We start from the raw sequence: 27,868 nt of genomic DNA on the forward strand, positions 1-27,868 counted from the left end.
CCTCTATTCCTTAGGGCTACATGTTTACAAACTTAAGGGAGGCATAAATTACACATTAACAATCACAAAATGGAGTTTTATTTAAAATCAGCGTTCTTTTCGTGCAAGTGCGCTGTGAGTTTTTTCCCTGATAATTTGGTGAAGCATGAACAAAAAGTTTGGAAACAGCTAATACCTGCTACACAGGGAAAACATTCAAAATTCTTAACTTGGCAATAATTGGAAAAACACATCTCATGCAGCTGTCCTAAAATAAAATCAGCTGTCTATGTCAGGGGTGTGCAACCTGCGGCGCAGAAGGAAAAATAGTGTGGGCCACGGAAAATTGTCTATTTTGAATGGTGTACAGCGAATGAAGAAGGTTTTCCAATACCTTTGCGTTTGTTATCTATGCTTATGACATTACAATGCACAAATCCAAAAAATTGTGTCTGCAACTACTTGAAAGTCTATGTTGAATGAAGGTGAGGCCTACGGTTTCACCCAGTTATCTGTATCAGGCTCTCCTGTATTAAAGATTGCACATCCCTGGTCTAAATTATAGTTCAATATTACTAATTAGATAAGACTATTCAAGCGATTAGAGATTGTAACTCTTCTTTTTTCAACTGCTAACACCACCACCACAGAATTATCAAATTAATTTTATTTTTGTAACAAACAATTCAATATCAAGATAACAAAGCATTTCTGTCATATACTTTCATTTACTTGTTATAAAAATATTTTAGCAAAAATTTTTACAGTGCATTGATTAGTTAAATTCATTAAATAAGAAAGTGTCAAGGTATTCTTTATAGAGAGATAGCTCCAAAGTTAAACACTCAACTCAAATGCTCAACATTATCCAAGAGAATAAGCTTGAAATCGAATTTAAAGTATTCCTATTCAAGCAGTGTTTTATATTTATACAGAAACAGCATTATCAATAATCGAATCGAATAATTTAATATTCAATACCAATTTTTGATTTTAAATGCCCAGATTTAAATAAATGATAATTTTTTTTTGTTAATATGAAACAATTCCAATTTGTGCCAAAAAATGAAAATTCAAAATATTGAATCGATGCCTTCTGCTGTTCACATGGCCCCGTAAAAGCATCTACTGATACATAACTATTTATAAGGAGTTAACATTTTTGGGAGGACAAGAATCTGACCGGTTCAGCATTGCCTACCCAGTTCATTACACCATTACCGCCAGTACTTTTCTGAGTGGTTCAGTTACAGTTGATAGATTTGGTTAATGGGCCAGGTCCTCAAAACTCAATATAAAAACTGTAACATAAAAGAGTTTATTCACAGTAGGCTAACGTTTATATATTATTAAAGACTCACAAAGTAATAATCAGGGTCATTTTGGTGTTATTTTCATCGATATTTTCAATGAAAATTTTTATCCATAAAAACCATAGTCGTAATTTTAGCAGGCACAAATGGGCGGAATGAAACATTTTGGTGTCCTGCAGGCTGTAATTTGAACACCTCTGCTTTAAATACTAGGACACAATTTATTTATATTCAATTCAAAAATGTTAGCAGGCAAAATTAACATTTTATATTTGAAGGCAATGCAAGCACGATTTGGATGACAATGAAACAGCTAGAGAAAAGCAGTTCTTAGTGGAAATTATACAGCGACATAATCACAGAAAGTAATATTGTTATAAGCGTTGCGGTAGTCTGTATCCCTGAATTCGGGGGATAAGGTTTCGCTGGCATCGTCTCGAATGCTTTAAATATTTCTGCGTACTTGCTACCTTCTCTGTAATATACCGGTGGTTCTCCCATATTACTGGATACTTGCCCTGAAATGTAATAAAATGGTTGGTTAGAGTTTTTTTCGTAAGTGTTTATCAATAGTTTATACTCCAAAAAGTTTTTTTGAATTTGTTGAATGGTCAAGAATCTGATTCAGATTTTCCTTACCGGTATTTTAGTTTTATTACGAGTTCAAGGACTGTCTGTGTTAGCCAAGTGAATATACCACCTGCCCATAGGTTTCAGCCCCTTTGCACATCTTGATGTAAAGTAGGCAAACAAAATTAGGTACCTACATATTGGTACACACTCTTCTGGAGCACCACTGCTTTTATATATCCTTATCCTTACATATCCAAATCTGTGAGAGTTCTCTAAATCGTGAACAAAATGTCCTAACAACTTACCCAAATACCCTCCTGCAGAAGTATCTGTAGTGTTATCTGAATCCCAAATATCTATCCATACTGCACCAGTAGGAAAGTATACATCTCTCGCATATTTACCTTAAAAAATACAGAGGCTTTTTAGTGTTTATCCATCCATATATATATATGGGGAATTTAGTGAGCACAAATGAAAGCTTGGTCACAAGTATTCAAGTAACATAGGAAAGACAACCCAATTACCCATAAAAGTATAGTATTGGAATATTTCCTTACCTTCTGTTTAAATTAAGAGAAAATTGGAAATTTCATAACATTGGCGTGTTTTTTGCTGTTACCATAGAGGCGAGTCTCGACTTTCTATGAAACTCACATTACTAGGGTGACAGGATAACCCATGTGTGAAACTTTATACAGATCAGTCCAGTCGCTACGGCTTTGACACACAGACAGACAGAATGACTTGGAATAAGGGAGCGGAGATCCGATAATACTGGAATATTTCCTTACCTTCTGTATATATAGGTGCAACCAACAGATCAGGCCCATACATGTACTGGTCCTTAGATATCAGGTCGTCATAGCAATTGGTATCTTCAGGAAATTCAAAGAATAGTGGCCGCTGTACAGGGGTGCTTGTATCGTAGTATTCTTGAATGAGATCTCTTGTATAGTTGGCAAGTGAAGTATGGAGCTTAGTGAGGCGTCCGAATCGTTGGAACGTGTAGTCGTCATCGTATATCTGGAAATTCAATTAGTTTCCAAATTCCAATATTGTATAAATTGCTATATCGTAAAGCAGTGGTTTTCAACCTTTCATTGGTCTGAGGCCCACTTGGGAGGGGCCACGGGCCCTCGTTGAGAACCACTGATGTAATAATGTTCATGTGACACATTTGCCTTTTCTTATACATGAATGTCTAGCCCATTTATTGTACACCCTAGAGGGGGAACTTTAATTACTCAAAATGACAAATTTTTAAATGAAAGTGTTCAAAAATGAATATGATTCAAGTGATTCAAAAGTCTACATACTAACACAAATATATTTCTGTAATGTTTCGTTGTAGTTAGCCCTCCAGAAACCCAATAAAACCGAAGAATATTCGTTTCATTTCGAAGAATCTCTGACCATATATACCTGCCAATTTTCTTTTGGTCTGTTTCCCTCATGTGTCCTCATATTTGGTGTAAAAACTGCTGACTCAGCAGATCTAAGAAGAAGTTCTTGGCTACGAACGACACCGTACAATGAAGTGAAACCTCCAATATCAAAATGTGAGATTCCAACTCCTGAAACAAGAAATAGGGTAGGATAGGATTTTTTTGGGGGGGAGAGGAAATCCAATAAGAGGGCTCAATCATATGGCGAACCACAGTATCTAGTCCGGTTACCAGTCCATGTCGGGTTTGGGATTAATTAGCCAGTTATTTGTTTTCAGAAGCATGGACTTGATGGTGGAGGAAGCCGCAACCGTCCAGTGGTCACATGAACCACCCTGCGACAGCGAGGAGTCAAGCAATCCTCCCGCACATACCCATCCCCACATGGGATTCGAACCTGGTTTTGCAGGGTAATCAAAGGTTTGGTGACAAGCGTATTTCTAGCGCTTAGCATGTTGCGCCACACCGCCGAGCCAAGAAATGGGTGGGATTTTACTCAGATAGAGGAAAGTAGATGAAATGGCGTATTTTGATTTTTGAAGTAATTCAGAACAGTTTCCAACTTTCCAAAAAATGCAATAACACTGCTCCTTAAACAAGAAGGATAATGTTTTTATTTCTATTATGGAGGAGAGGAGTCGATAAAATAAAGTAATCATACAGTAAATATAATAAGTCTAAATAACCAAGTAACCATAGATGCAGAGAAATGCTATATTATTCCTCTGAAAGTGTTATACTTTATAAAGCTCAATTTTGTGAATTCAAAATGATTTCCGCCTATTCTTTATTGAATATGACCGAATACAGAAAATACTCGATAGTCTAGTAGATTTATATTTGAGAGTGGGTTTTTCGATTTTGGGCTCTCCTGTCCAGAATAGTTGGTTTGTTTACCTGACATTCCAAGTGATAAAGCTGCTGGTATAGTTGATACCAGTCCATCGTCAATTGACCAATCAACATTCTGATCCCCCGCCCACGCACTCATTGTGTACTTTGCTGATGCAGTGTGCCCCGCCCTCATCCAAATCTGAAAAATGAATTTTTTTTTAATAATGATGTACCTAATTTTTATATAACTATTGACTATAAAAGCCCTAAAATGCAGCCACTGATATCTAATGACATGTTAATTAAGCGATACTATTTTTGGAAGGTCTTCATCTAATCCAAATATAAGAATTGTAAATTTCCGAACAAAAAATTCAGCACTCTTGTTATGGATTGCTAATTTATTTCTGACTATGTGAAAACTAAATTGTGACCGCTAAAACAGACATGCTTCACCTACATTCGAATTTTAAGGTAGGTAGCTCAAAATGAGATTGGATTTTCATCGAATTCATAGGTCTCATATCTGCAAAAAAACTCACAAAAAATTCTCCATCCATATTGCTCTCATCTACTGCTGCCCTGTTTACTTCAGCCCATAATGAAGGCCAGAGATTGTGTAGCTCCTCAGCTGATCTATACAATAAAAAGATTCTTATTCCTCAGTAAAAAAAATGATCAAATCTTACAAACAATTTAAGAATAGGCAGTGAGAAAACAAGAGAATGATACTTGTAAATATGAAATATTTATCTTTATTTCTAATGTGTATACATTAATACAATACATGTGTATACATTTTATTGGGACACTCTGTATATACAATTTGTATAATATATTCAAAAATACAGAAATACTACAGAAATAATATTTTAGATTCTATTCAGAATAGCAGGGGGAATGTGGAATCATATTTGGTACAGGATAGCAATGCTCAAATACAGGATGTCTTAAAATAAATAGAAAACCCATTTGTTCGATTACCAATTTTGTGGGTTTATTTATTTTGGGACACCCTATATAAAGAATATGTAGTAAATATATGTGAGTAACTCGGGTAAAGACTTATTCATAGCAAAAAAAGCTTCACCTACCTTCCGTCATGAAATATTTGACCGTCTACTGGTAGATATTCTCCAAAATCCGCCATCCACCCTGAAACAAGGAATTTAAAATCAGATGGTTTATTTCAGACTAGCAGGTATTTAGTTCAGTGGTTCACAAACTTTTATTGCTCGTGGGCCATGACCCCCTTCTGGGAGCGTTTAGCACTCATGGCCTCCCTGTTTATCATTCCAGTGGTATTTATAGTGTTATTTTGATTGGTAGGTTACAAATCCCATTATGTTCAAACAATTCATGATCAATATATTTTGGCTCCAAATTTCATGCCCACCACTAGGGGTGGTTGTGAGTCTGAGCTGCCCCCCCCCCCTCTTTTTGAAATGTAAAAAAAAGCATGCATAAGCAATTTTTGTAGCTTGAAACGCTCTTAAACCCTAAAGACTCCTGAAAACCCATGTTTTCCAGCCGGACCTGCTTGCAATTTGACATTTTAGAACTCCCCTCTGGAAATTCGAGGATACGCCCCTGCCCACCACTTTAGCCAGGGTGTAGTAAACTAGGTATGCAATGCCGAACCAGAAAGTCCTAACAAAAAAATAATAGAGTAAAAGATACGTAAAGCGTCATACAAAAAATAACGTACCTCCAGAAGTATGCGCACCAAGATGGCGCACAAACTGAACATAGTATGTGTGTACCAGTTGGGATTAAGGTTGTGCGACATCTTGGTGTGCATACTTCTGGAGCACCAAAATAACTTTCTTGAAAGTCAAAACAAATCCTTTATGAATTACCTCTAAATCCGACATCTATAAGATTCGTCTTGATGACGTTTTTATACCAGTTGAATGCATCAGGGTTTGTCAGATCCACTGTTCCACAGAAAAACTCCCCAAAATCACTTACATGGTTGTCACCATCCTTTGATTTCACAAGATAACCTGGAATTTTAATAAATGAAAACAGTTTATTATTTGCAGGGTTTTCTCAACCAAGAGGAACTTTTCCCTATGGGAATTTTTTTTTTTGGGGGGGGGGGTTATTATTTTGTATTTTGGTGTAGTTTTATAAATAGTGTTTAGTATTATTGTAACACAAATTTATAGACAGGTTGGAGATGCTGGGTTCTATTTCCATTACCCCACTCAGGGGAACAATAAACTAAACTCTGCTTTGAGAATATAACCTGGAATCTCATATCTGAATGTTGTTTAACCTTCATGAAATAAAATTAGGTGGGCAACAAGAAGAATTTCGATCTCCTTACATATCATTGATGCTTTTATAGAGAATCTTCCAGTGTGAAAATGCAACATTTATAACCTAATGAACCTAATTCGGATGGGATTGCATATTCAAGATTATGGTTTTGAATTTCAAACAACGTGTCCACTACCTGTTATAGAAAAACTCAAACTGAAAAAATTCTGGTTTAAAATAGCAGCCTCTTGCTTATCAGGTGTGCTGGTAGCAAGCCTTGTTCAGAGAGGATGCATGAAAATGCCTCAGAAACTCACCCAAGTCACTTGCATTCTCATACAATTCTCCTTTATCATTAAGATATGGGTTTATGTATGCTGTAAAGTAGACTCCTTCCTTAGCTTTGTCTTGCATGATTTGCCTGATGTTTGGGTAACGGGTCTCGTCGAGTTTCCAATCCCAGAATAATCTTGTCCCAAACGAAGTTGTGATTTGGCCAACCCAATCTTGAATCCAGATTCCAGATACTTTGACATCGTTTCTGATTGCCTGGTGAAATTTTCAGTAATTAGTTTGTGATGTGAGATATATAATGTACAGAGTGCCCCCTTCAAACTTGACTCTACGATCGTGAATTCCACAATTCTTTCTTATTCGAATAAGTTCTGCTCTATTGCTTTCCGTGGAAGATGAAATTTACTAAATGAAAGTGGAATCAAAGCGAATTCTGTTTATATTCATTTGACCTCTTTTGCTCCTAACAAGACTATGCACGAGCGTTCTGCGATGCCACCATAACTAGTCTGAAGTTTGAACCACAAGGCCAGGGGTCACTAACGCGGTGTCTGCGGGCACCAAGTCGCATGTAAGTACCACATAAGTAGCTCGCAGGGGTACTCCAGAAATATGTGTATCGGGTTAGGGTTAGGCCATAATTTTATTCCGATTTTCCTTATTTTAGTTCTATTATGAGTTTGGGGAATATCTGTGTTGGCCAAGTGAATATACCCTCTGCCTATAGGTTTCATTCCCTTCACACAACTTGATGTAAAGAAGGCGAACAAAATGAGTTACCACCACTTTCGTAAACACACTTCAGGAGCGTCCTCGCAGATCTGTTCGGAAATTAGCTCAAATAACGGCGCTTATCAGTGCCCAGGAATTAACCCTTGGCTTCATAAAGTTTGGTGACCCCTGCACAAGGCCAACTGATTAAATATTTTTCTACCTGATCATATATTCCCATCACAGTGTCGGTTCCTCCTTGCAATCCAAGCACTGCTCCTCCATTGTATGACCAAGGTGCCAAGGTTGGGCGGGTGAGACCGCCAAGAAGATAATCTGAAATGATTTCAGGGTTAGAATCAGGAATGCTAAAACTGGGAATTTCACTTTCACTCACTGAGAATGTTGAAAGAGGAGGGTTCTGGAATTTTCAATAGCCAAGTTAGATGATATCAGCTAGTACAGGGCTTCCCAAACTGGGATCCATGGCTGTGAAAAAAGTCTATTCGATCTTTAATGATTGATTCTAGCGAAAGCCATTACATCATTTTGGTTTAGCGTTGCGGTCGAAGCCATTGCTGTCAAGACTTGCCATTGAATCAGATCTAGGAGTTTGCTTGTCACAAAATGTTTGGTAAACCCTGAGCTAGCGGGTTCTACAGAAAAATGCTTTTCTTTACATTTCAAAAGGTGGGTACCGACTCCCCCCCCCCACCCCTCTCTGGCTATGCCCCTGATGAGCCCTGCTTAGGCCACAGGCATCCAGTTTATATTCCCTGCTAATGCATTAGGTCTTATTAGATATGGATGAAAGTCTTTTTACCTGCTGTTCTCATTGTGATATCTTTCCAATCTTTTCCAATATGGAAGTCAAACTGAAATTCTTTATCTTCCCAGACTTCAACCTCGCTGAAATCATCTTGCGTGAAGTCAAACACACTAAATAAATCATAGTTGTTATATTTGATCAATAAGTAATAAGATATTATTATAAAGGTTGGATACATAGGATAGGGATTCACATATTGATCCCGGGAGAGAGGAAAGTCGATAAGACTGCCTAATCATATGGCAAACCACGGCCTCTTTTCCGGTTACCAGTCCATGTCGAGTATGGGATTAGTTAGCCAGGTATTTGTTTTCGAAAGCATGGACTTGGGCTCGTTAAGATATATTAAGCACCAGCTTCATAACGAAATTTTAACAGGACTTTATGATCACACTGTATTATTACAGATTGCTCGCCAAATAGTAGTTTATTCCCTTTGACCAGGGGTTATTAAGGTTTTAGGACCAGGGGCCAAAACTTTTGCTCATTTAGACAGCGGAAAGTGTAAGTGTGACAATATTTACAGTGTTACAAAAGCAAAAGTGGAAAACAATAAACCTCGTGCCAAAACTAAATTTAATCGCAGTCTCAACAAATTCCTATTTTTAAGCTAAAACATCAAAAAAATTTTCTAGTTTGCTTGTAGCAGCATCAAGCGGGCCACAATAAATTACCCAATGGGCCGGATTTGGCCCACGGGTGGTAGTTTGTCCATGCCAGCCCTAACTATCCTCACCTGTACTTTGAAGAAGTCATGACAGCTGAATACAGCTTGTCAGTATAGAATAATGGTTCTGGCCAGTATGTGGTGTGGTAATCTCCCCCTGCCCCTCCATCTTGGGAATCCGCCTAGGATAAAATGTTCAATTATTATCTTAAGCAGAGGAAAGCTGATATTTTCCTTATTATAGTTCTATTACGAGTTTGGGGACCAGCCAAGTGACTCTCGTAGTATTTGTATCTGGAATTATGGCCCAACCCTAACCTGGTACACATATTACGTTCCAGTGTCCATTTTTTCAAAAAATTGAAAATTTCCTTTACTTTCTAGTAAGGGCACGTGACCTCGCTTGGGGCAAACTCTTTAATAAAAATAATCACAGCTGGCAAGATGGTTGAAATGTGAATTAAACTTTGCCTTTAGGCCATTTGTTACTTTTCATTAAAACACTTTTATTAGAAAACCAACACAAAAAAACAATTTTTTTTATAATTTTTTTTGAACAATTTTTTTGTAGTTTCAATATTAACCTTCTCGCCTGAAAATCCAATATTATTAAAAAAAATAATACTCTGGTTACAGTTTTGGACTTAAATCTCTAACTCACAATGTTGAAATACTTTGATCTATTTAACGCTTCAACCACTTACTAAGAATGTCATATTCGTTGCTTTGTTTCTCCCCACACCCTGCTCTCTTGTCCAGATAGGGAATGATTTTCCCTTCATATTGAAAAAAGAAAATTGTTCCCCACCTCCATAAATCTTCTCATTGGCAATTGAAACAAACCTTAACCAGATTCTGAAAGTACACAGTTGTAAATCATGCTGTTAATTAAGTTTTTATGATTAGGATTTTCATATTTATGCCATGGGAGAAGAAAGGTGAGAAGGTGGTTCAATCCTATGGCAAACCACAATACTCCCGTAGTGTATGTACTAGGTTATGGTTAGGGCATAATTTTATTTCGATTTTCCTTATAGTAGTTCTATTACGAGTTCGGGGACTGCCTATGTTAGCCAAGTGAATTTACCCTTTGCCCATAAGTTTCAGTTCCTTCACACAACTTGATGTAAAATAGGCGAACAAAATTAGGTATCTCCATATTGGTACACATACTTCTGGATTGCCTTTGTAATATTATACCTGTCATATCCCGCAGTCCAGTTTCCTATCATCAAACTCAGTCCATCAGCATCTGATGCATTTGTCAGTGTGAGTTTTGCTTCTACCAAACCTGGTGTGTCTGCATCGGCTGTTGTGTTGAATATAATTATTGCTTTTAAATGACTTATCTGTTATCTTGTGTTATGTGTTTGAAATGGAAATTTATATTTTTATCCCTCTTTTTGATTGAAAGAGGTTTTACTGTAGGAGGAAATTCCTCTCACACTCACACTCTGCTGTTGAGAGTGAAAGCTGCATAACTCGTTTAAATTTCAATCGAATTCAAAATTCTAATCACTTTCCATCTGAACAATTCTTTATGATAAACATTTGACTTACGTGTGCCGCCAATATTCCTAAATGTTACAGATTCGCATGTACCAGGTGAAATCAGGCCACTTGTAGAAACTGTGAAATAGGACAGAGCTATTTTTGCTGATGTATAGTCTGTTATCTGAAATAATAAGATAAATGTATACTGTTATCTAGAGTAGATAAAACATGTGTAGTTTATTATCTGACATCGATAATGTATTGCGGTAGTTATCTTTGCTGAAGTGAGTCAGTGATATGATATAATAAGATAAGTGTTATCTGACACATATAATGTATTCAAATAATCAGTGGTACAAACCGAAGTTAAAAAATTTCTTAGGGTTTTTCACAACACGTCAATAAAATGTTTAGTTCCACATAAGAATCACGATTTGAATTTAATTTTCAGTCGTCTTCGTCATTGTTATTCATACTATATATGAATATGTGCAAATTACAGTACGTTTTAGTTAGTGTTGAAGTATTACTGATGCCGGCAGATTAGTGGTAAATTCGCTGTTGTTAAGATATGCCCAAATGTTCTAGCTATAAATCCACATGTGTCTGTATATTATTAATTTTAAACAACTTCCAACTCAAACCATCTTGTGGTTGGAAAAGTATGTGGTGATAAATGTCTGGGACGAAACGTCCATGGGATGGTCAGTCAGTATATTCTTTAAATTAGGGATGGGCAATGTTTTTGGACCAGGGGCCTGAACATTTTGCCTACCTAGACTGGCAGGCCATGTAAGTGTGACATAAATAGTCAATTTCAACAAATTCTTTGAGTTATTTTCAGCCAAAACATCAAAATTAGGTTTTAGTTTGCTTGTGGCAGCATCAGATGGGCCATATTAAATTACCCAATGGGCCGGATTTGGCCCGCGGGTCGTTGTTCGTCCATGTCAGCCATAAACCAACTAAGATACTTACATTGAAATTTCCTCTGTATTCGGTGATACCAGTTTTTCCATTTCCAATATGAACTGCAGTGTTGGATGGGGTGTGGCTCAGCAGTAACTCTTGTTTAGGTGTATGCATTGGCGCTAGAAAAAAATTTTGAGTTTTGAGATCCACTTTGCTGACTTTTAAATGATCCCGCTGTCTCAATCTACATAAAAAAGCTTCCATATAACTAGGCTGACTCTTTATTTTTACATTTCAAATTTTCGGCGTGTGCGAAGAATGAAGCCAGACCAACTTTATTACTGTATGGCAAGCTATGGTCTCTCGTCTGGTTACCAGTCCAGGTCGTTTCTGTGAACAGTTAACTAGTTATTTGTCAGATGAATGTACTTGGTGGAGGAACCCACACCAAACCAGCTGTTACATAAGAATAATTTTAGTTTTAATGTCTGCTTTGATGACTTTTAATGGTCCTAAATACCCTTAATGTTTTCATACAACAAGGAGGACACTTCATTTATAGATTCTCACATTTATGGGCGAATGAGAGGAAGGATGCTAGAATGACTCAATCTTACGGCCTCTCGCCTGGTTACCAGACCATGTCAGGTATGAGAATAGGTATCCGGTTATTTGTCAGATGCAAGGACTGGTGGAGGAAGCCATAAGCGTCAAGGTGTTACGCGAACCACTTTGCAGCGGTGATGAATTCAGCTAACCTCTCACATATAATTATTCCCCACATGATTCGAACAATGCATAGTAACCAGAAGTGCTTTGGCAAGCAACCCACCACCTCACCCAGGGTGTATTAGATTGGGTGAGCAATGTCAAACCGAAATAATTCCTTTTAAAAAAACTGTAGCCCCATATATATCATCAAATATCAGAAGCCGTTTGTGTGGAGCCTTGTTTAGAGCAAAAGACATATATATATATATATACTTTGTATAAAACAATAACCTTGGTCCACCAAATTCAAGGTCAAGGTCTGAGCAACTTCATCATAGATCAATCGAAATCTTGCGCTCCCACTTTGTGAGTCAACAGTACATTCTTCTTCTGCACAAATGATTTGTTTGGTCATAAAAAGGATTATTGTGATGAAACAATGGTACTTCATTTTGTCTTCAGAGAAATAGCAATGCCCAAGAGAGTTTAGTTCTATTAATACTATTTTATAGGCTTAGAAAGTGACACATATTTTGTTAGGAATGAATCAAATAAAACAGGAAAAATGATTACAACACAAGATTGTAATGCTTTCTAAAACGCTTTTGCCTTCTTTATAATGGTTTATCTTGATTTTCCATCTGGTGGTCACTGTTGAATGTTCAATAAACCTTCAAAATTATATTTACCGGTATTATATCAGCAAAAAAGGAATTGCAGTTTTAAATATGCATTAAGTGTTAATTTGCAAAAGGCGCAAATGAATATCAGTTAAAAAATGATTAATAAAAAAACTTTGAAATTTATACTACTCTCATAAACAATACATCCCCGAAATACATCCTTAATTAATAAAATTCAAATTATTCCAATTTCTGCCTAATCTCACACGCACATTATGTTCTGACCCTTTTCACCTCTTTAAATAAAATGTCTGCATCCCGTTTATAAACTGCTGGCTGTTAATCTTTTACAGTCTTTCCAAACAAACCACGTCATATTGACACATGTTTAGTGCACGCTGTTTCAGTTTTATCTAAAAACATATTTGAGTAGCTGATAACACAGGTCATGCTAACGGGTCAATGGGAGCTTTATAAATTTTTGTAAAGTAAAGATGCTTACTTCAGTGGTGTGCAACCTTTCCTGTGATGTGACCCCCTTTCATAAGCTTTCAGCACTGATGGCCCTGTTTATCATTCCTGTGGTATTTACCGGTATAGTGTTTTTTGTTAGTAGATTCCGAATCACATTAGGTTCAAACAATTCATGCTCAACGTAGTGAAAACACCCTGTGAAATGACCTTATCAAGCAATGAAACTAGGGAGAACGAGGAGTTTTCTTGTAGAAAGAAAAGTGAAATCAGTTTTTGTGCCTTGCATTGTGGCCCCTCCCAACTGATCTGTGGCCCCTTTGGCAAGCCACGGGCCTTCGGTTGGGAACCGCCGGCCTATGTAATATTGGTGGCCTTGTCTATTGTCTGGTTTTAAGTGGAGAGCCCTGAACAAGGCTCTGCACATTCAGCTAATGATATGTAAAGAGCTCATTCATTATTTGGAAGGACCAGAATATGTTTCGTTCATTTCCTAGCTGACTTTACTGGCTTTTTTTTTATTAAACCACTGTGAATTGTTTCATGTTGTGTGCGATTCTATCGCTTGGTTTTCAGCAGTGTTTGGATCAAAATGGGGTCAATCTGATAATAGGCAGTTAGAAAACAAAAAAATGATACTTGTAAATATTTTTACACTTTTGAAATAATGAAATTACTGTTTTGTGGTTTTTTTATTATTGTGTATACATTAATAAAATACCTGCGTATACATTTTATTGGGACACCTTGTATAAATATGGGTATATCCAAAATAAATATTTGTGTAATTGATTATATGGGCCATACTAATGGATCCGTGGGAAATTTTCTTTATAATTCAATCATGAAAATTGTTTTTATAATTTAATTTGAGGATACTGGGATTAGAGGTAGGATCGGGCCCAGAAAATTTCAGCCCAGCCTGACCCAGGTCAGTGAGTATTAAACCAGACCCAGCCCGAGCCGGACTAATTAACTGGATTTGCAGGCCCGAGCCCGAAGCAAACTCGAAATTTCATATTTTTCATTTAGGAGTTCTTTGGATTGTCATTGCAAAATTTTAGTACAGTATGCGTATCCACACATAGTTTTAGTATACCTACCGGTATATATTTTTATAAACATATATTTAGAGAAGCCCAGCCCGACCCGAACGTAATGATTGACATTTCAAGCCCGACCCGGCATGAATTTCGGGTCGAGCTCGGGCTCCAGATCTTATCTCTAATTGGGATATCCTTATTAAAACCAAACATCTTATGCTACATGCTATGTGGTAAATCCTACTAATTAGAGTTTGCTTATCTAGAGCAGGGCTACTCAATTGGGGGCTCGCGGTTGACTGAACCTTTTGAATAATTGATTTGAACCGCACCTGATTCTTTATTTTGGATCATTGCCCCCACTTTGGATATGTGAAGATTTCCTTTTATCAAATGCGACTATAAACAATGCGAATAGCGCTATCTTGATTAGTGAATATTCACTAGCCGATCGAGGAAATGCACGTTCAGGGATGTCGAAATATAATTTCTTAATTAAGACCGGACCACATAATTTTGAAAGTTTTGTATCCTTGGTAAAAATAGTTGAACAGCTCGGGTCTAGATTCTGTTCTGAGTGATGATATGAAAAAACAGTTTATACGATCATGACACTCACCAAAAAAATAATTAGGAATTTATTTTTGTGATTAGAACAACACCTTCTCTCCAAACAAGGCCATTTGCAAGCATGACCTAGTTATCCTATTAGAAGAATAGAGTCAATATAAATTGTTTTCCAGGGCAGTGACCCTGTTGTAAAAGTTGAAGCACCTTTTTCAATTATATTTATGGGCGGTTTTATGATGACCAGTAAATGGTAGCATTTATGGCAAGGGTTATTGCAATTCTGCAAGTACCCCAACTTAGAATTTAATTACAATATTTGCGAAGATAAATGGTCCCATTTTCTTTTATGATTTGGGGTAGTAATGCTTCTGCAAATATTAGTAGAAATTAAGTTGTCTAACTTTGAAAAGACTCTAGACATCTCTAAACAAGCCACTCCCATTGACTTCTTTACAATTATATTCATGGGCGTTATGGGATTTTTGAAAAGTTTTATGATTGCCGCCTTTGCCGGTAACATTTAAGGGTTGCTTCAGGTAATAGGAACTTTGAGATTAATTGGTTCATTATTTGTAAAGATAAATGAATTTTACAACACTTGTGTAGAAAAAAGATTTTCACGACAAGACTAACAGTATTAAATTGGAATAGGGATATTTACATGGTCACACTGTTATTGGTGTATTTCAATTATATTCACAGTTGTTGCAGGTTTTCCAAATAGTTTTCCGATTGTTGGTAACATTTATGATGAGGTTCGCTGCAAATGCTGCAACTTTGAAATTATCATAATTGGTCCGCAAAAAAAGTATTCATTAACACGCAAGAATAACCCAAGGATGGCCTTATGGCCCCACTTTTATTAGCGCCTTTTCGATAATATTTACGGGCTTTATATAGGGTATTTGGAAAATTTTATTATTCCAAGTTTACATCACCGTTACTTTTATGGACTAGGGTTAGAAATGCTTTTAAAAAAATTAATTTGAGTTTATATTTCATTTTTTTGACTTTGGTCATGTGAAAAGTTGGAAAAGTTACTTCTTGATGAATGCCAAGGAATATGAAAGATTTTATTCTGATGAGCTTTGAACTTATCAAATAGATATCAAAAAGTTGTCAAAATTACTTTTAAAATTTTGAAGAAGAAAAAAGTCTTTATAAAAAAAATTTTAAAGATAAAAAAGCAATAGCCTTCTAGCGGGTCTAACCATCTTTGAGTACTAAAAATATGAAAGTAATTGGTCCTGTATTTGGGGGGAACAGTGATTTTCACAAGAAAAATATCAGTATTGAATAAGGATGGATATATGGGTCCTAATTATAATTTAAAAAGTTAATGTGCCGGCATAATGATGGTGGATTATTAATATGGATGGATAATCACCCCAATAGCTGGTCTTATCTGTATAGGACTATTCGGCTGCCATATAGACCATAGGTTCTCAAAGTGCTTCTTATGGAGTTTCAGGGCTTCGTTAGAGATACCCAGGAGCTCCGCGAGCTGTTTGTAAACTTATTATAACGATGATTTGGTTAATTTTTGACAGCGATAAATACATCCAAGTCATTAAATAAAGTAATTTTAATTCACTCAAAACATTAATCAAGAAGTAACAATGTTATTTTTATTTTTTATAAATTCATTATGGGGCACCGTAAATAATAGTCTACTTCTCCAGCGGCTCCATAACACCAAAAGTTTGAAAACCCCTTGCATAGAGAACCAACGTAGTTTATTAGCTCCTCAATATTTCCTAGAATTTTAATAAAACCTAATGATTTTGCCTGAATGAAACAGTTCCCCTCTTCAAAGTTAGAGTGCCAGTGATGTACTTAAAAAAATCACCCTTAGAGGCAGTGTTCCCTCTAAAGTGTGCGCGTGTGCGCGCGCACACAGCTTTCAGTCGGCTGCGCACACGCATAGATTTACTGCGCACAGACGTATTTCGATTTAATGTAGCAATGTTTTCGGTTGGCAGGTTGAGAAAGTTTGTTGTTGGTCCACCCATTACCCGGTTAAAACGCCAAAATTTTTTCATTGGTTTTTGCACAAATATTAGTCATTTCCAAAAAAGTGTGCACACACCAAAATATCTGTGCACACATACTACAAAAAATTAGAGGGAACATTGCTTAGAGGGCTAATGGGCTGCCATATAGACTATATCGAATGTAGGTAATCTTTATTGAGACATATGTTGGATCTAGCTTCAGTTGAACTCCCAAGATATAAATAAACATGTTGCCACATTCCATACTATCAACGCCCTCATGTTTGTGAGTCTGTAACATGTTTACTTTAGTTCCGAAACATGAAAATCTACCTCTATCTCATAGTACATTGAATATAATGCTCCCAGTCATTCACCTTCGCTGAAATATAATGTTTTAATGATGATGTAATGTTTACGGCGCTCCAGAACTATGTGTACCAATATGGAGGTAACTAATTTTGTTTGCCTATTTTACATCAATTTGTGTAAAGGGACGGGAGCTTATGGGCAGGGGGTATATTCACTTGGCTATGTAATGTTTACTTCCCTGTCCATGACAACTATGAGTTGTTATTTGAGAATTTATTGTGGGTGTCGCCCTTGCTATGGCAACAGCGTATTTTTTCTTTTTTTTTCAGCGAGAAACCTCAATACTATTAACAAGTCTCTTTTCTCTTCATGGTGTTTCACATTTTAACTCCAAACAAAGTTCTAGAGAATCTAGATCAGGGTGGTCCAACGTGGCCCGCCGTTTCATTATCTGTGGCACGCGTGACATTCGGAGAGTAAGCAATAAATCGCAGTTTGTGTTGTTTTGTAATAAAATCAATCTAAACTAAAAACTAAAAATTGAATGCGGATTTTATTAGCCTGGGATGGCTATGTCTGATAACTATGTGTTTGCACAATAAAAGCGTTTGTTTTGTATTGCACTGTTTATCTATTCTTGGCACTATTGTGGCCCGCGAACAATGAAAAAATAAATTTGGGGCCCGCGGTGTCGACAACCTTGGATCACCCTGATCTAGGTAGACGTAATATTTAAGGAGTTGCTATTTTTTGAAGAACATACCATAAATTGCTTATCCATGGGTGTTGGACATGGGATTTGAATAGCATAGTTAAGTACCCAGTCACACTAGTCCAGCAGATCCCAACGGAACGTCGTTAAATTGCGCGCCCAGAATGTTACCAGAATTGTGTTAAACACACCTAACTAATATATGTTTCAAATTCAATATTTGAAAAGATGTGCCTACATGTTTACAAACTTTAAAAAGCATGAAATAAATTACGGTAACGATCACAAAATTGAGTTTTATTTGAAGGCGACAAATTTTTTTTCGTGTAGATGCGCAATGAGTTTTTTCCGATATAATTTGGAGCCGTATGAACAAAAAGTTTGGGGACCGTTGGACTTCGCCATTGTGCTGATTTCACGCTTAATTGGTAATATGATCTTGTTTAACTGTGTGGCTAAATATAAAACCTGCTGTTTACATGGTATCGGAGATGAACGAAATCGAATAATTCCTGATTCAAATACATTTTTAATTACCTTAATAATTTTGAATAGGACCTATTGAATATGTTTGAAATCGGGCAATGTACAACAGTGAAATCATTGTGAGTTCATAGAATTGGAGATAAAAATTGTCTGGCCATCTTATACCAAACTCTATAGCAGTGTTTCCCAACCTTTTATGGCTCGTGGCCCTCTTCTGAAGGCTTTTAGCACTCATGGCTCCCCTGTTTGTCATTACAGTCGTATTTATAGTGTTATTTGATTGGTAGGTTCTGAATCCCAATTAGGTGCAAACAGTTCATGCTCAACAAAGTAAAAACACCCTGTGAAATAACCTTGTCAAGCAATGAAACTGTGATGAACAGGGAGTTTTTTGTTAAGGAAATAGTGGAATCAGTTTTGTGCCCCCTTGCGGGTCACAGGCCTCGGTTGGAAACTGCTGCTTTGTAGTTTGAAATTTTTGAATGGAAATATTCTTACTAAAATCATATTTTATTAAGTTGAATATATCAAAATTTGAAAGTACTCGAATAATGCATTCACTTTGGAAATTAACAAAATTTTAATAATGAACCGTTTATTTTTACAGGTTTGCTGTCTATGCTGTTGTATTATCGCTACTTCCATCCTTCAAGCAAGAGAAAATGTCACTGTTGCATGCTCTACTACCATCTAGTGTATCGTTTGTGCCCATGTAACAATGCCACTGCATTTCACGGAACTCCATATAAAAGCGCTCATCAAGATTTTGCAGATTCTGAGAACGACTCCAGCTTTGAAAATTACGATCCTGTAAGTGCCACTCGCGATCACGAACAAATTCCTAGATTTACAGAAAATCGGAAAACAGCGAAAAAAGAGACACTAGATGGCGGCAATGAATGGGATTCTGATAGCGAATATGGCGAAAATCTTCAAGGGAAAAAATATGAAAAAGCAAAAAAATTTGAAAAGGGAAGAAAATGGGCACATAAAACACAACGACTAGGTCTTGAAGTTTCAGAGGAATATGAAAATGACAAAAATACTTTACTTATGCCAAAACCGAGAGCCACGTCTACTCCTGGAGACGAAATTGAAGAAAAATTTGTCAAAAAATATCAAAATTTACACAAGTTAACCCAAAATAAAGGCGTAATTTTTGAAGACAGGCCAGTATCATTCACATCTTTATCAAGTAGTACAGAGTCTTTTGATAACAGCAAATATTTGACTTGTCCAAACAAATCACCTGATAATGTTGCTTTCACTGATATGGTGACCACGACCCCTACTGCTTTGAAAAACCTTCCCGGGGCCAACAACACTCCCGGTACAAATAAGGGAAATTCCACTCTTGTGAGAGAGTGGGTAAAGAAGGCTCAAGATATGTACGGCCCAAAAAGTTCGGATGATAAAAATGGCGATGGTTCTGAAGCGGCAGGCGGTGCGTATAACGATTTTGGAACCCTTGGAACACGTCATGCTACTAAAGATGAGCGTGACTTCATGGAAGCACATTTTGGGGATCCCGCTTCAGGTCCTAGCGGAAGAAGAGACATCCTAAGATTAAAATCATTTAATAAAAAAGACCGACAGCCGCCTAAAAAGCGCGCTAAAAAGAGAAGAAAAAGTGATTATACTGTATCTGATTTAAGAAACACATTTAGAGAAGCATTCGGTTTTCACGCAGTGGAACAAGATCAAGTGTCTGAAAGCGACGAAGAAATTGCGAAACAAACAAAAATCATCAAAAAACAACCGAACAGGAAAATCAAAACGAAGACTTGGGCAGAGACTGAAATTGACCCGGTTACCGTAGAAACCAAACAAAAACAAGCTGCAAATTTAAAACCAGTGAATAATTCTCACAAAATTGATTTTGTTCCACAAAGAGTGAATGTTATATTAGCTAGAGTGGACAAGCCCCCCACAATGGAAGACCTACTATCATATAAATGTAATTCCAAAACCAATACTGCTACTTTGAATAAAGATAAACTTGAGATGGAAAATTTCGACGAAAATAAACTTGCAAACGATGGAATGGTTAACTCTGAAATTGGATGTCCAGTTCCGATAGATCAGCTCAAAATTGATATGGAGAATCTACATGGAACTCCAATAACAGTTCCGCTGAGCTCAGCAAATTTCGACAGCCAATATGATAACCATGGACTTGGTGTTTCAGATTCAAATCGCCAAATTCAAAATAATAGAGACGAGCCTTGCGTCGTGTACCACAATGTTCATCAATATATAGATGATGGTAGCCCTTCTTATGGTGGTAAAAATCTTGAATCGACTAATAATTTCACCACTTGTATAGATGAGGTGGTCGGAGTTACAAGATTAACAAGAGACTCCTTGCACCTCCTTGAAAATGGAGAAGAAAGATCTGAGATGAATGCTCATGTTCCGCCATTAGAGGATGGTAAAATACGAAAAGTAGATGGACAGACTAAAATAAAATGGAGAAAGCCTTCTAATGATTTGGATTCTTCAAACGGGTCTCAAGATAATAAAAGAAATGGTAAAGATGGAAAAAATAGTGGTGGCAATACAATAGAGAAATCTGTGTATGATAATTTAACAGCTTCTATCTTAGTTGGGCCTGATATGGCTTCGAATTTCGAAGGACTGTCAAATTTGGAAACGAAGGATGAAAGTGCGAAAACGCAAAATTCTTGTGTCAATTCTGATAGTGATGATGTGTTTGGCCCTGTTATATGTATACAAGGGGGGAAAGTAATGATCAAGCATAGAGATATTGATGATAATGACCTTTCTGAGAAACATAAGTTAAATTTGAACCCTGCAATTTGTGATCAGGTTGATCAAAATGAAAAACTCATCTCGAGCTCTGGATTTGATGCTGAAAAAATGAAGAATGAAAATAAACCGGATGTGGAGCTCAATTCTGGATGTAATGCTCCAGCGATCAAAAAGACTTCAGACATTTTGAAACCGGCTTGTAATGGAACAATGCGTCGAGATAGGGTTGAATATTTATATAAAATTGGGCGCAGCGGGCTCAAAAAAGCGGTTCAAGATTCCCCTGCAAGAAAAAGACTTTTGTTTAAAAAAGATGACAAATGGTGTGACGAAAGTGACCTAGAATCTAATTTTCACGAAGAAAATGAAGTAATAAAGCAAAATTGCAACAAAAATGATAAAACATCACCAAGAAATAAAAATTCCACAAAAAATGAGCAAAGAGGTGAAAATTCAACCCATAAAGCTAAAAAATCTGGCAACAAAGAGATGGAGCATAGCATTGAAGCTTTAGGAAAGAGTATGGAAGGAGTCGTAGACGGAGGCGAGAATTATATCATCCATATTCATGGTGATGGTAAAAAAAAACGGAGCAGAAAATCTTTAAAGTCTTTAGGGAAAGAAAGAAGCATCAAAGAAAAATCTTTTCCAAAACAAAGAAGAACACTAGGTTCCATTGAGAATCATTAGCTGAAGTCTTCGAGTTTCCTGGTTCCTGTTCTCAAGGTCAACTTAAAAAGGCCTTTGCAACCTGTGTGTCCGCTCCCACAATAATTCATCTTATAAATTTTTAAAAACTTCGCTGCGCTTATGACTCGTAAAGTCACTTTATCTTGCAATAGTTAAAGCTGATCCTGATAGTTTGAGTCTTCGAGTTTCCTGGTTTCTGGCATCAGCCTAAGAAGGTCTTTTCAGTTTATGTGTCCGCTCCCATAAGTCCCACGATAATTCTTGTTATATATTATCAAAAACTTTGCTACGCTTAAGACCCATAGTCATAAAGTGATGTCATTTTCATCCAACAATAGTTAAGAATGATCCTGCCAGTTCAAGAATCATTAGCTGGAATCTTCGAGTTTCCTGGTTCCTGTCCCATGGTCAGTCTAAGAAGGCTTTTGCAGTCTATGTGTGCACACTTCGGTACTGATGTCGACGCCTTGTGGGTGCTTCACTTTTCGGGCCTACTATCCTGGCCTGAATATCCTTCAGCTTTTAATTTTGGCCTCCAGTCAATCAACTTTGGGAACCACTGCTGTATAGAACTCAAAACAGCAATGTGAAATCTTTATGGTACACCATGTTCAATCAAGTCAATACTGCCACGGAAACACTAAGTAGAATATTGATAGACGTCAGAAGACTTGATTCAATTCAACGTCACACTGCCAGGAAAAAGCTAATTTAGATGCAATAACAAACTGATTAGCTTCTTACTCTTTATTGTCGCGCATCCTTTTCTTCGTTTTGCTTTATTCAATCATTTTATTTTTTATGTCATAGCTTGTGTTGTGTCGAGTGTAATATTTTCTGCTTTTTCAATCAAATTCAATCAATCCTTTTTAAATTTTGTTTATAGTAACTTTACCTGCCTAACAGAGAACACATAAGTACATTCAAGGGTACTCCTGAAGTATGTGTACCAAGATGGCGGATACCATAACATAGTATGTGTACCAGGTTAAATTAAACCACAATTTTATTCCAATTCACCTTATTTTAGTTCTATTACGAGTTCGGGGACTAGCCAAGTGACTCCCGTGGTATTTGTACCGGAATTTATGGCCTAACCTGCTTCCTGTTCCGGGGGTCAGCCTACGGATCAAGGATTACAATTACAAACTGAATAGCTTTCTTATATTTATTGTCGCACATCCTTTTCTTCATTTTACTTTATTCAATCATTTTATATTTGTGTCAGAGCTTGTGTCGTTGTTTAGAGCTTTTTCCAATCAAATTCAATCAATCCTTTTTCAAAATTTTGTTTACAATAACTTTTTGAATAAATTTACCTGCCTAAAAGCCAGGTGCATTCAGAGAACACATGGTCCAAAACAACCCAAATAATTGAAATAGTAAAATATTGGTTTTTACCCATTTCTGTATACTATTTCCCAATTGTGAGTTTTATTACAGCAACATAGCAATCCATATATTAATTAACGCATGTGCATTCAATGTTTGATTTTTAGAAAATGGGCAAAAATGCTTGTTCACATTAGGAGTAATGCTTTTTTTTATTTCTTCAACTGGCCTTGGCTATTAATTATTGAAACCTATTTTATACCTTATCCCAGGCCCCAGCGTTTCTCAAACTTTTTTGCCCCGGAATACCTACGCTTTTTATCTCGCCTCGTGGAACACCAAGAAATTTGAATGTAAAATTGATGGGTGGTCTCCAAAAAGTTTGACCTATGATAAAATTAAAAAATTTGCTGTAAACTTGACAATCAAAAAATTAGGCCGACGGTAAACGAAAACTCCATGCTTTCTAGACTTGGCTCGAGGCCTGCCCGTCTGTGGGTCAAATTGAGTTGGGAGACAAATTTACAACCCAGAGTCGACGAAGTACGGCCGAGATCGCTATGGCGACCAATTTAGTCGCAACTTTGATCTATGTCCCGCTTGAGCGTTTCTATTACATTTGAACCCACGGCAATTGCACCTGCATACTATTGCACCTATGGGAATTTTTTTTTCGGATATTTGAACCCATACTAACCCTAACCAATGGATTTTACACCCGCATATTGATTGAACCCGCGGATATACGGGTGCAAATGTATGGGCTCAAATGCACGGTCTCCAGCTTGAACGCATTTTAGCTCTCAAGACTCCATCCGGATCCGATAGCTCTTACTTTCTAACTTGGCAATTAGAAATTACAGAACCCTTCTCCTTCCTTTGAAAATTTCGACCGAGTTTTGATTTCGATCCCTGTTCCGGGAACCCTCTGAAGAAGCTAGCGGAGCAGCAGTTCCCGCGTAACAAAGCTTGAGTAACGCTGTCTGAAACGAATACCTAGTTGAGTGTTGCCATATTCAACCTCAGTACTTTCTGACACTCTATCGGTCACTCGTAACTTTACTCAGAGATCCTTCTCCTTAATTTCTGAGTGAGTCGTTGAGCAAATTCATTTTGAAAAATACTTTATTCGTTATATGTCTGAGCTGTCTACATACGAACATCCTATCTCAATTTGCTAATTATGATTTCTCTTTTCAACCTACTTCATGCGTTTTATATCGAAGCTTCATCGCTGTTAGCCCTTTTATCAGCACAGAAAAAAAATTTCTTCATATTATACGCTTTATTTCGGTACAATTTTGTACATTAAACTTCAGACTATGTCGAAAGCAACCATCAGTTTAGCGCGAATATGAGAACACTTCCCTAGTTTATCACTCCAATATTATGTATGTTTGAGATAAAAGACGATAACGAAGCGTAACCATATGTTCTCTTATCCAGTTACCAGATGGACTGGCTATCATTCCCGTAAATAACAATAACGTTTCTTATTACCTAATATATAATACTTATTTTACCGAGTAATCTTCTTGCACTGCCGTTTATATAACATCCATTTTACGCAAGTAATTGTAACTGCCATTATTATAACATTCTTGCGCGGCGGTGTGGCTTATACGCTTTATTTCGGCACCGTAGCAATTCATATAATGAATTAGGCAGGGGAATTCCATGCTTGCTTTTGATTTTTAGAGCAAAAACGCACATTGAGTTTTTTTCATATTACCTAATATTTACCATTTACTTTATAAATGGATTTCCCTGCACTGCTACTTGCTTGTTACGACTAAACTGCTTTACAATCAAATTTGTACATAAGATTTCAGACTATGTCACTATAATTACGTACTTATGATCAATATTTTTTGTTGTTTAATTGAACTGCATACGCACTTTTGTGCGTTATTAAATGCTTTCATGTGATTGTCATATAGGCTCAAATTTATGTCAAAGTACTTGATAGCCCAGGGGTGGGCAAAGTTTCTGGGCCAGAGGCCAGAAATGTTGCCCACCTAGACTGGCGGGCCAGTCGACGTAAAAAGTTACATTTCATAAACAGAATGTCAAGGATGCGTAAGCTATAAACAGAAAAGAACGTTACATGAGCGTGATGACTCATAGGGACGTTAACTAAACTTTGTCGGCACTAAATTACAACTCGAGGAAGCTGCTCGTCACTGCACATGACAGGCGCGCGAGGCGAAAGAAAGAGATGTGAAAATCAAGCCGTCGAATTGAGTGAGAGAGAAAACGTAAAGTTTTGTTAACGTCCCCATAACATAAAAGTCTGTGGCCACCAAATACAACTTGCACAGACCACGATCAAAAGATAACAAGCTAATTGCACCATACAGGTTTCAATAACAACAAATATGTAGTGCATGCAGGTTTGGTTGAAGCGGAAGTTTATTGCAGCATAAGGCGGGCCAGATTGAATCAAATAGCGGGTCGGATTTGGCCCGCGGGCCGTAGTTTGTCCATGACAGGGATAGCCGATGAGTAAACTTTTTAGTTGCGAGAGCAATAAACTGGATGATCAATGCCGAAGCACAAAGTTTCCGATATCAGGAGCTGCTTCTACTGAGCGTTTCTAAGAGCGAAGCACCTCTTGAGTTAAAACTCATAAGTCGAATCACGCAAAATGGGTTCGCAAAAGTTCTACAAAGAACACTCATTTACTTCGGTTACTGCCAACTGAGGGACGAGATTTCGCCCCACACTGCCATTCTTATAACATCTTCGCATGTTACTAAACTGCTTCACAGTTTTGTGCATTGTACTATGTCGAACGCAAAAACCAGTTCAACACGGATTTGGAAACACTACTCAGTTATTAGTGTGTGCGAGGAGAAATGCGATTACACGGCGTAACCATATGGCCTCTCGTCCAGTCACCAGACGGACTGGCTATCATATCCGTAAAAGACAAAAAAAGTTTCTTATCACCTAATATAGCACGCTTATTTTACCGTGTAATCATCCTACACTGTCGTTTGTATAACATCCTTGCTTGTTGCGACTGAACCGCTTTAGAATTATATATATTGAATTCCAAATGCATAGTCTTGCTATCACAAAATTTTTCTTTCAAAATTTCGGAGGAATGTCTGATATATACCTTAACACTTATTTTACGCAAGTGATTGTAACTGCCATTTTTATAACATCCCTGCTTTACAAATAACTTGCGGTTACCAGATGGACTGGCTATCATACCCGTAAAAGGCAAACAACGTCACTTGTTAGGGTGTCCATAAAGTCCCTTTTAATTTCTATTTCGTTACGAAGTCAGTTCTCAATATACCCTACCCAGGTTTGTTGTTTTTTAATCAGTAATTGTTCAAGTATTTATACTTCATTCAATACATCTGTGAGGGCCAATTTAATAAATGGTATCGATAAATTTCCTTTGCGATTCAAAAAAAAAAAACTCAAGACTTTATGAACACTCTATATATATACCAAGTAATCGTTCTGCAATATCATTTAAATAGCATCCTCGTTTGTTACGACTAAACTACCTTCGAATCAAATTTTGTATACAATGATTACGTTGTCACGTACACTATGATCACGTATTAATAATCAATGTTTTTACTCAATTAAAGTGAACAGCATATTTAAAAGTGTGTTATTAAACGGCAGAGGATAACCGATATGACAACTTCGTTGGTGCGCGGGTTGGTAATGCCAAAGTACAAAGTTCCCAGTTTTTCTGAAATTAGAGGCATCTTTCGTATCGGCTGCTCCTACCGGTTCCATTACATTTGAACCCACGTACATTTGAACCCACGACAATTGCACCTGCATACTATTGCACCCATGGAAATTTCTTTTTACGGATATTTGAACCCATACTAACCTTAACCCATGGGTTTTAGCACCTTCATATAGATTGAACCCGCGGATATACGGGTACAAATGTATGGGTTCAAATGTACGGTCACCGCTTCTACTACGGAGTCTTGCTAGGAGCGAAGCACCGTTCGAAATTCACACGTTGAACCAAGCTAAATCGGTAAACTCCAAAAAGCACACTCATCTAATCAGGCACTACCAGGGCTGGACTGACCATTAAGCAAAATAAGCATATGCTTAGGACACCGCGGAAATCGCCGTAGACGAATTTTCAATACTACCTCAGTGTTTAATGAAATAGTTCCGAGTTGCCAGGGCGACTCAGACCTCAATATTGGTCAGGTTAAAATGAATTGTTACTTATTTTTCGTTTTCAAGTATCATCTTAAATCTCTATAAATGTTTGACGTTTCCAATTTACTTCATCAGCGCATGATATGACACTAGCGTACTTATATATGAGGCAGTGAGGGAAATTAGTAATGCGTGATATCCGAAACAAAACATGATGGTATGACATGGCGGTGTCATTTGACAAAAGTTAAAACAAATGCTCACATCTATCACAACATATATATTATAGGGTGTCAATGAGGTCCTGGAAATGTTCAAAATTGCAATAGAATTTATCGATAGTCGATACCATTTATTGTTTTGGTCCTCACAGATGTATTAAATGAAGTAAAAATACTTGAACAATTACCGATTAAAAACAACAAACCTGGTTAAGATACGCTGATTATTTGGTTTCTGCGAGACTAACTACTTATCCTTCTTCTATGCTTTTGTGCCGGTGGATCCGTATGCATATATTGCAAGGATGCTGTAGCAAGAGTAGAGAATTATGTATGTCTGAAGAAGTCTGACCTTGGTCAGACGAAACGTTACAGAAATATCTTTGTGTTAGTGTGCAGCAAGACTCTTGAATCACTTAGGGCTGGTTAAGATATATTGATAACTGACTTCATA

General features: G+C 37.0%; 2 protein-coding genes across 3 annotated transcripts in view; one reads left to right on the top strand and one right to left on the bottom strand.

Moving 5' to 3' along the window:
* The window catches only part of LOC120345331 (uncharacterized), a 64,926-nt gene extending 39,956 nt beyond the window's left edge, over positions 1–24,970 (top strand). For both annotated transcript variants that reach the window (XM_039414741.2, XM_078115147.1), the window contains exon 8: positions 18,849–24,970. In XM_039414741.2, the coding sequence (XP_039270675.2) occupies positions 18,849–21,703 (2,855 nt within the window). In that variant the 3' untranslated portion in view covers positions 21,704–24,970. The remainder of the gene's footprint in view (positions 1–18,848) is intronic.
* On the bottom strand, positions 1,568–12,841 carry LOC120345332 (sulfoquinovosidase-like). The gene is made up of 17 exons (XM_039414742.2): positions 12,322–12,841; positions 11,386–11,498; positions 10,474–10,588; positions 10,114–10,222; positions 9,618–9,768; positions 8,983–9,095; positions 8,241–8,356; positions 7,641–7,753; positions 6,730–6,961; positions 6,007–6,153; positions 5,242–5,302; positions 4,690–4,783; positions 4,211–4,346; positions 3,291–3,442; positions 2,660–2,891; positions 2,171–2,269; positions 1,568–1,810 (listed from the first exon to the last, which is right to left on the bottom strand). The coding sequence occupies exons 1-17, from the start codon at positions 12,479–12,481 to the stop codon at positions 1,623–1,625; spliced, it is 2,331 nt and encodes a 776-aa protein (XP_039270676.2). The 5' UTR covers positions 12,482–12,841; the 3' UTR covers positions 1,568–1,622.
* Positions 24,971–27,868: the final 2,898 nt, after the last annotated feature.

Source organism: Styela clava, chromosome 8 (genome assembly GCF_964204865.1).
Source record: "Styela clava chromosome 8, kaStyClav1.hap1.2, whole genome shotgun sequence".
Taxonomy (NCBI): Eukaryota; Metazoa; Chordata; class Ascidiacea; order Stolidobranchia; family Styelidae; genus Styela; species Styela clava.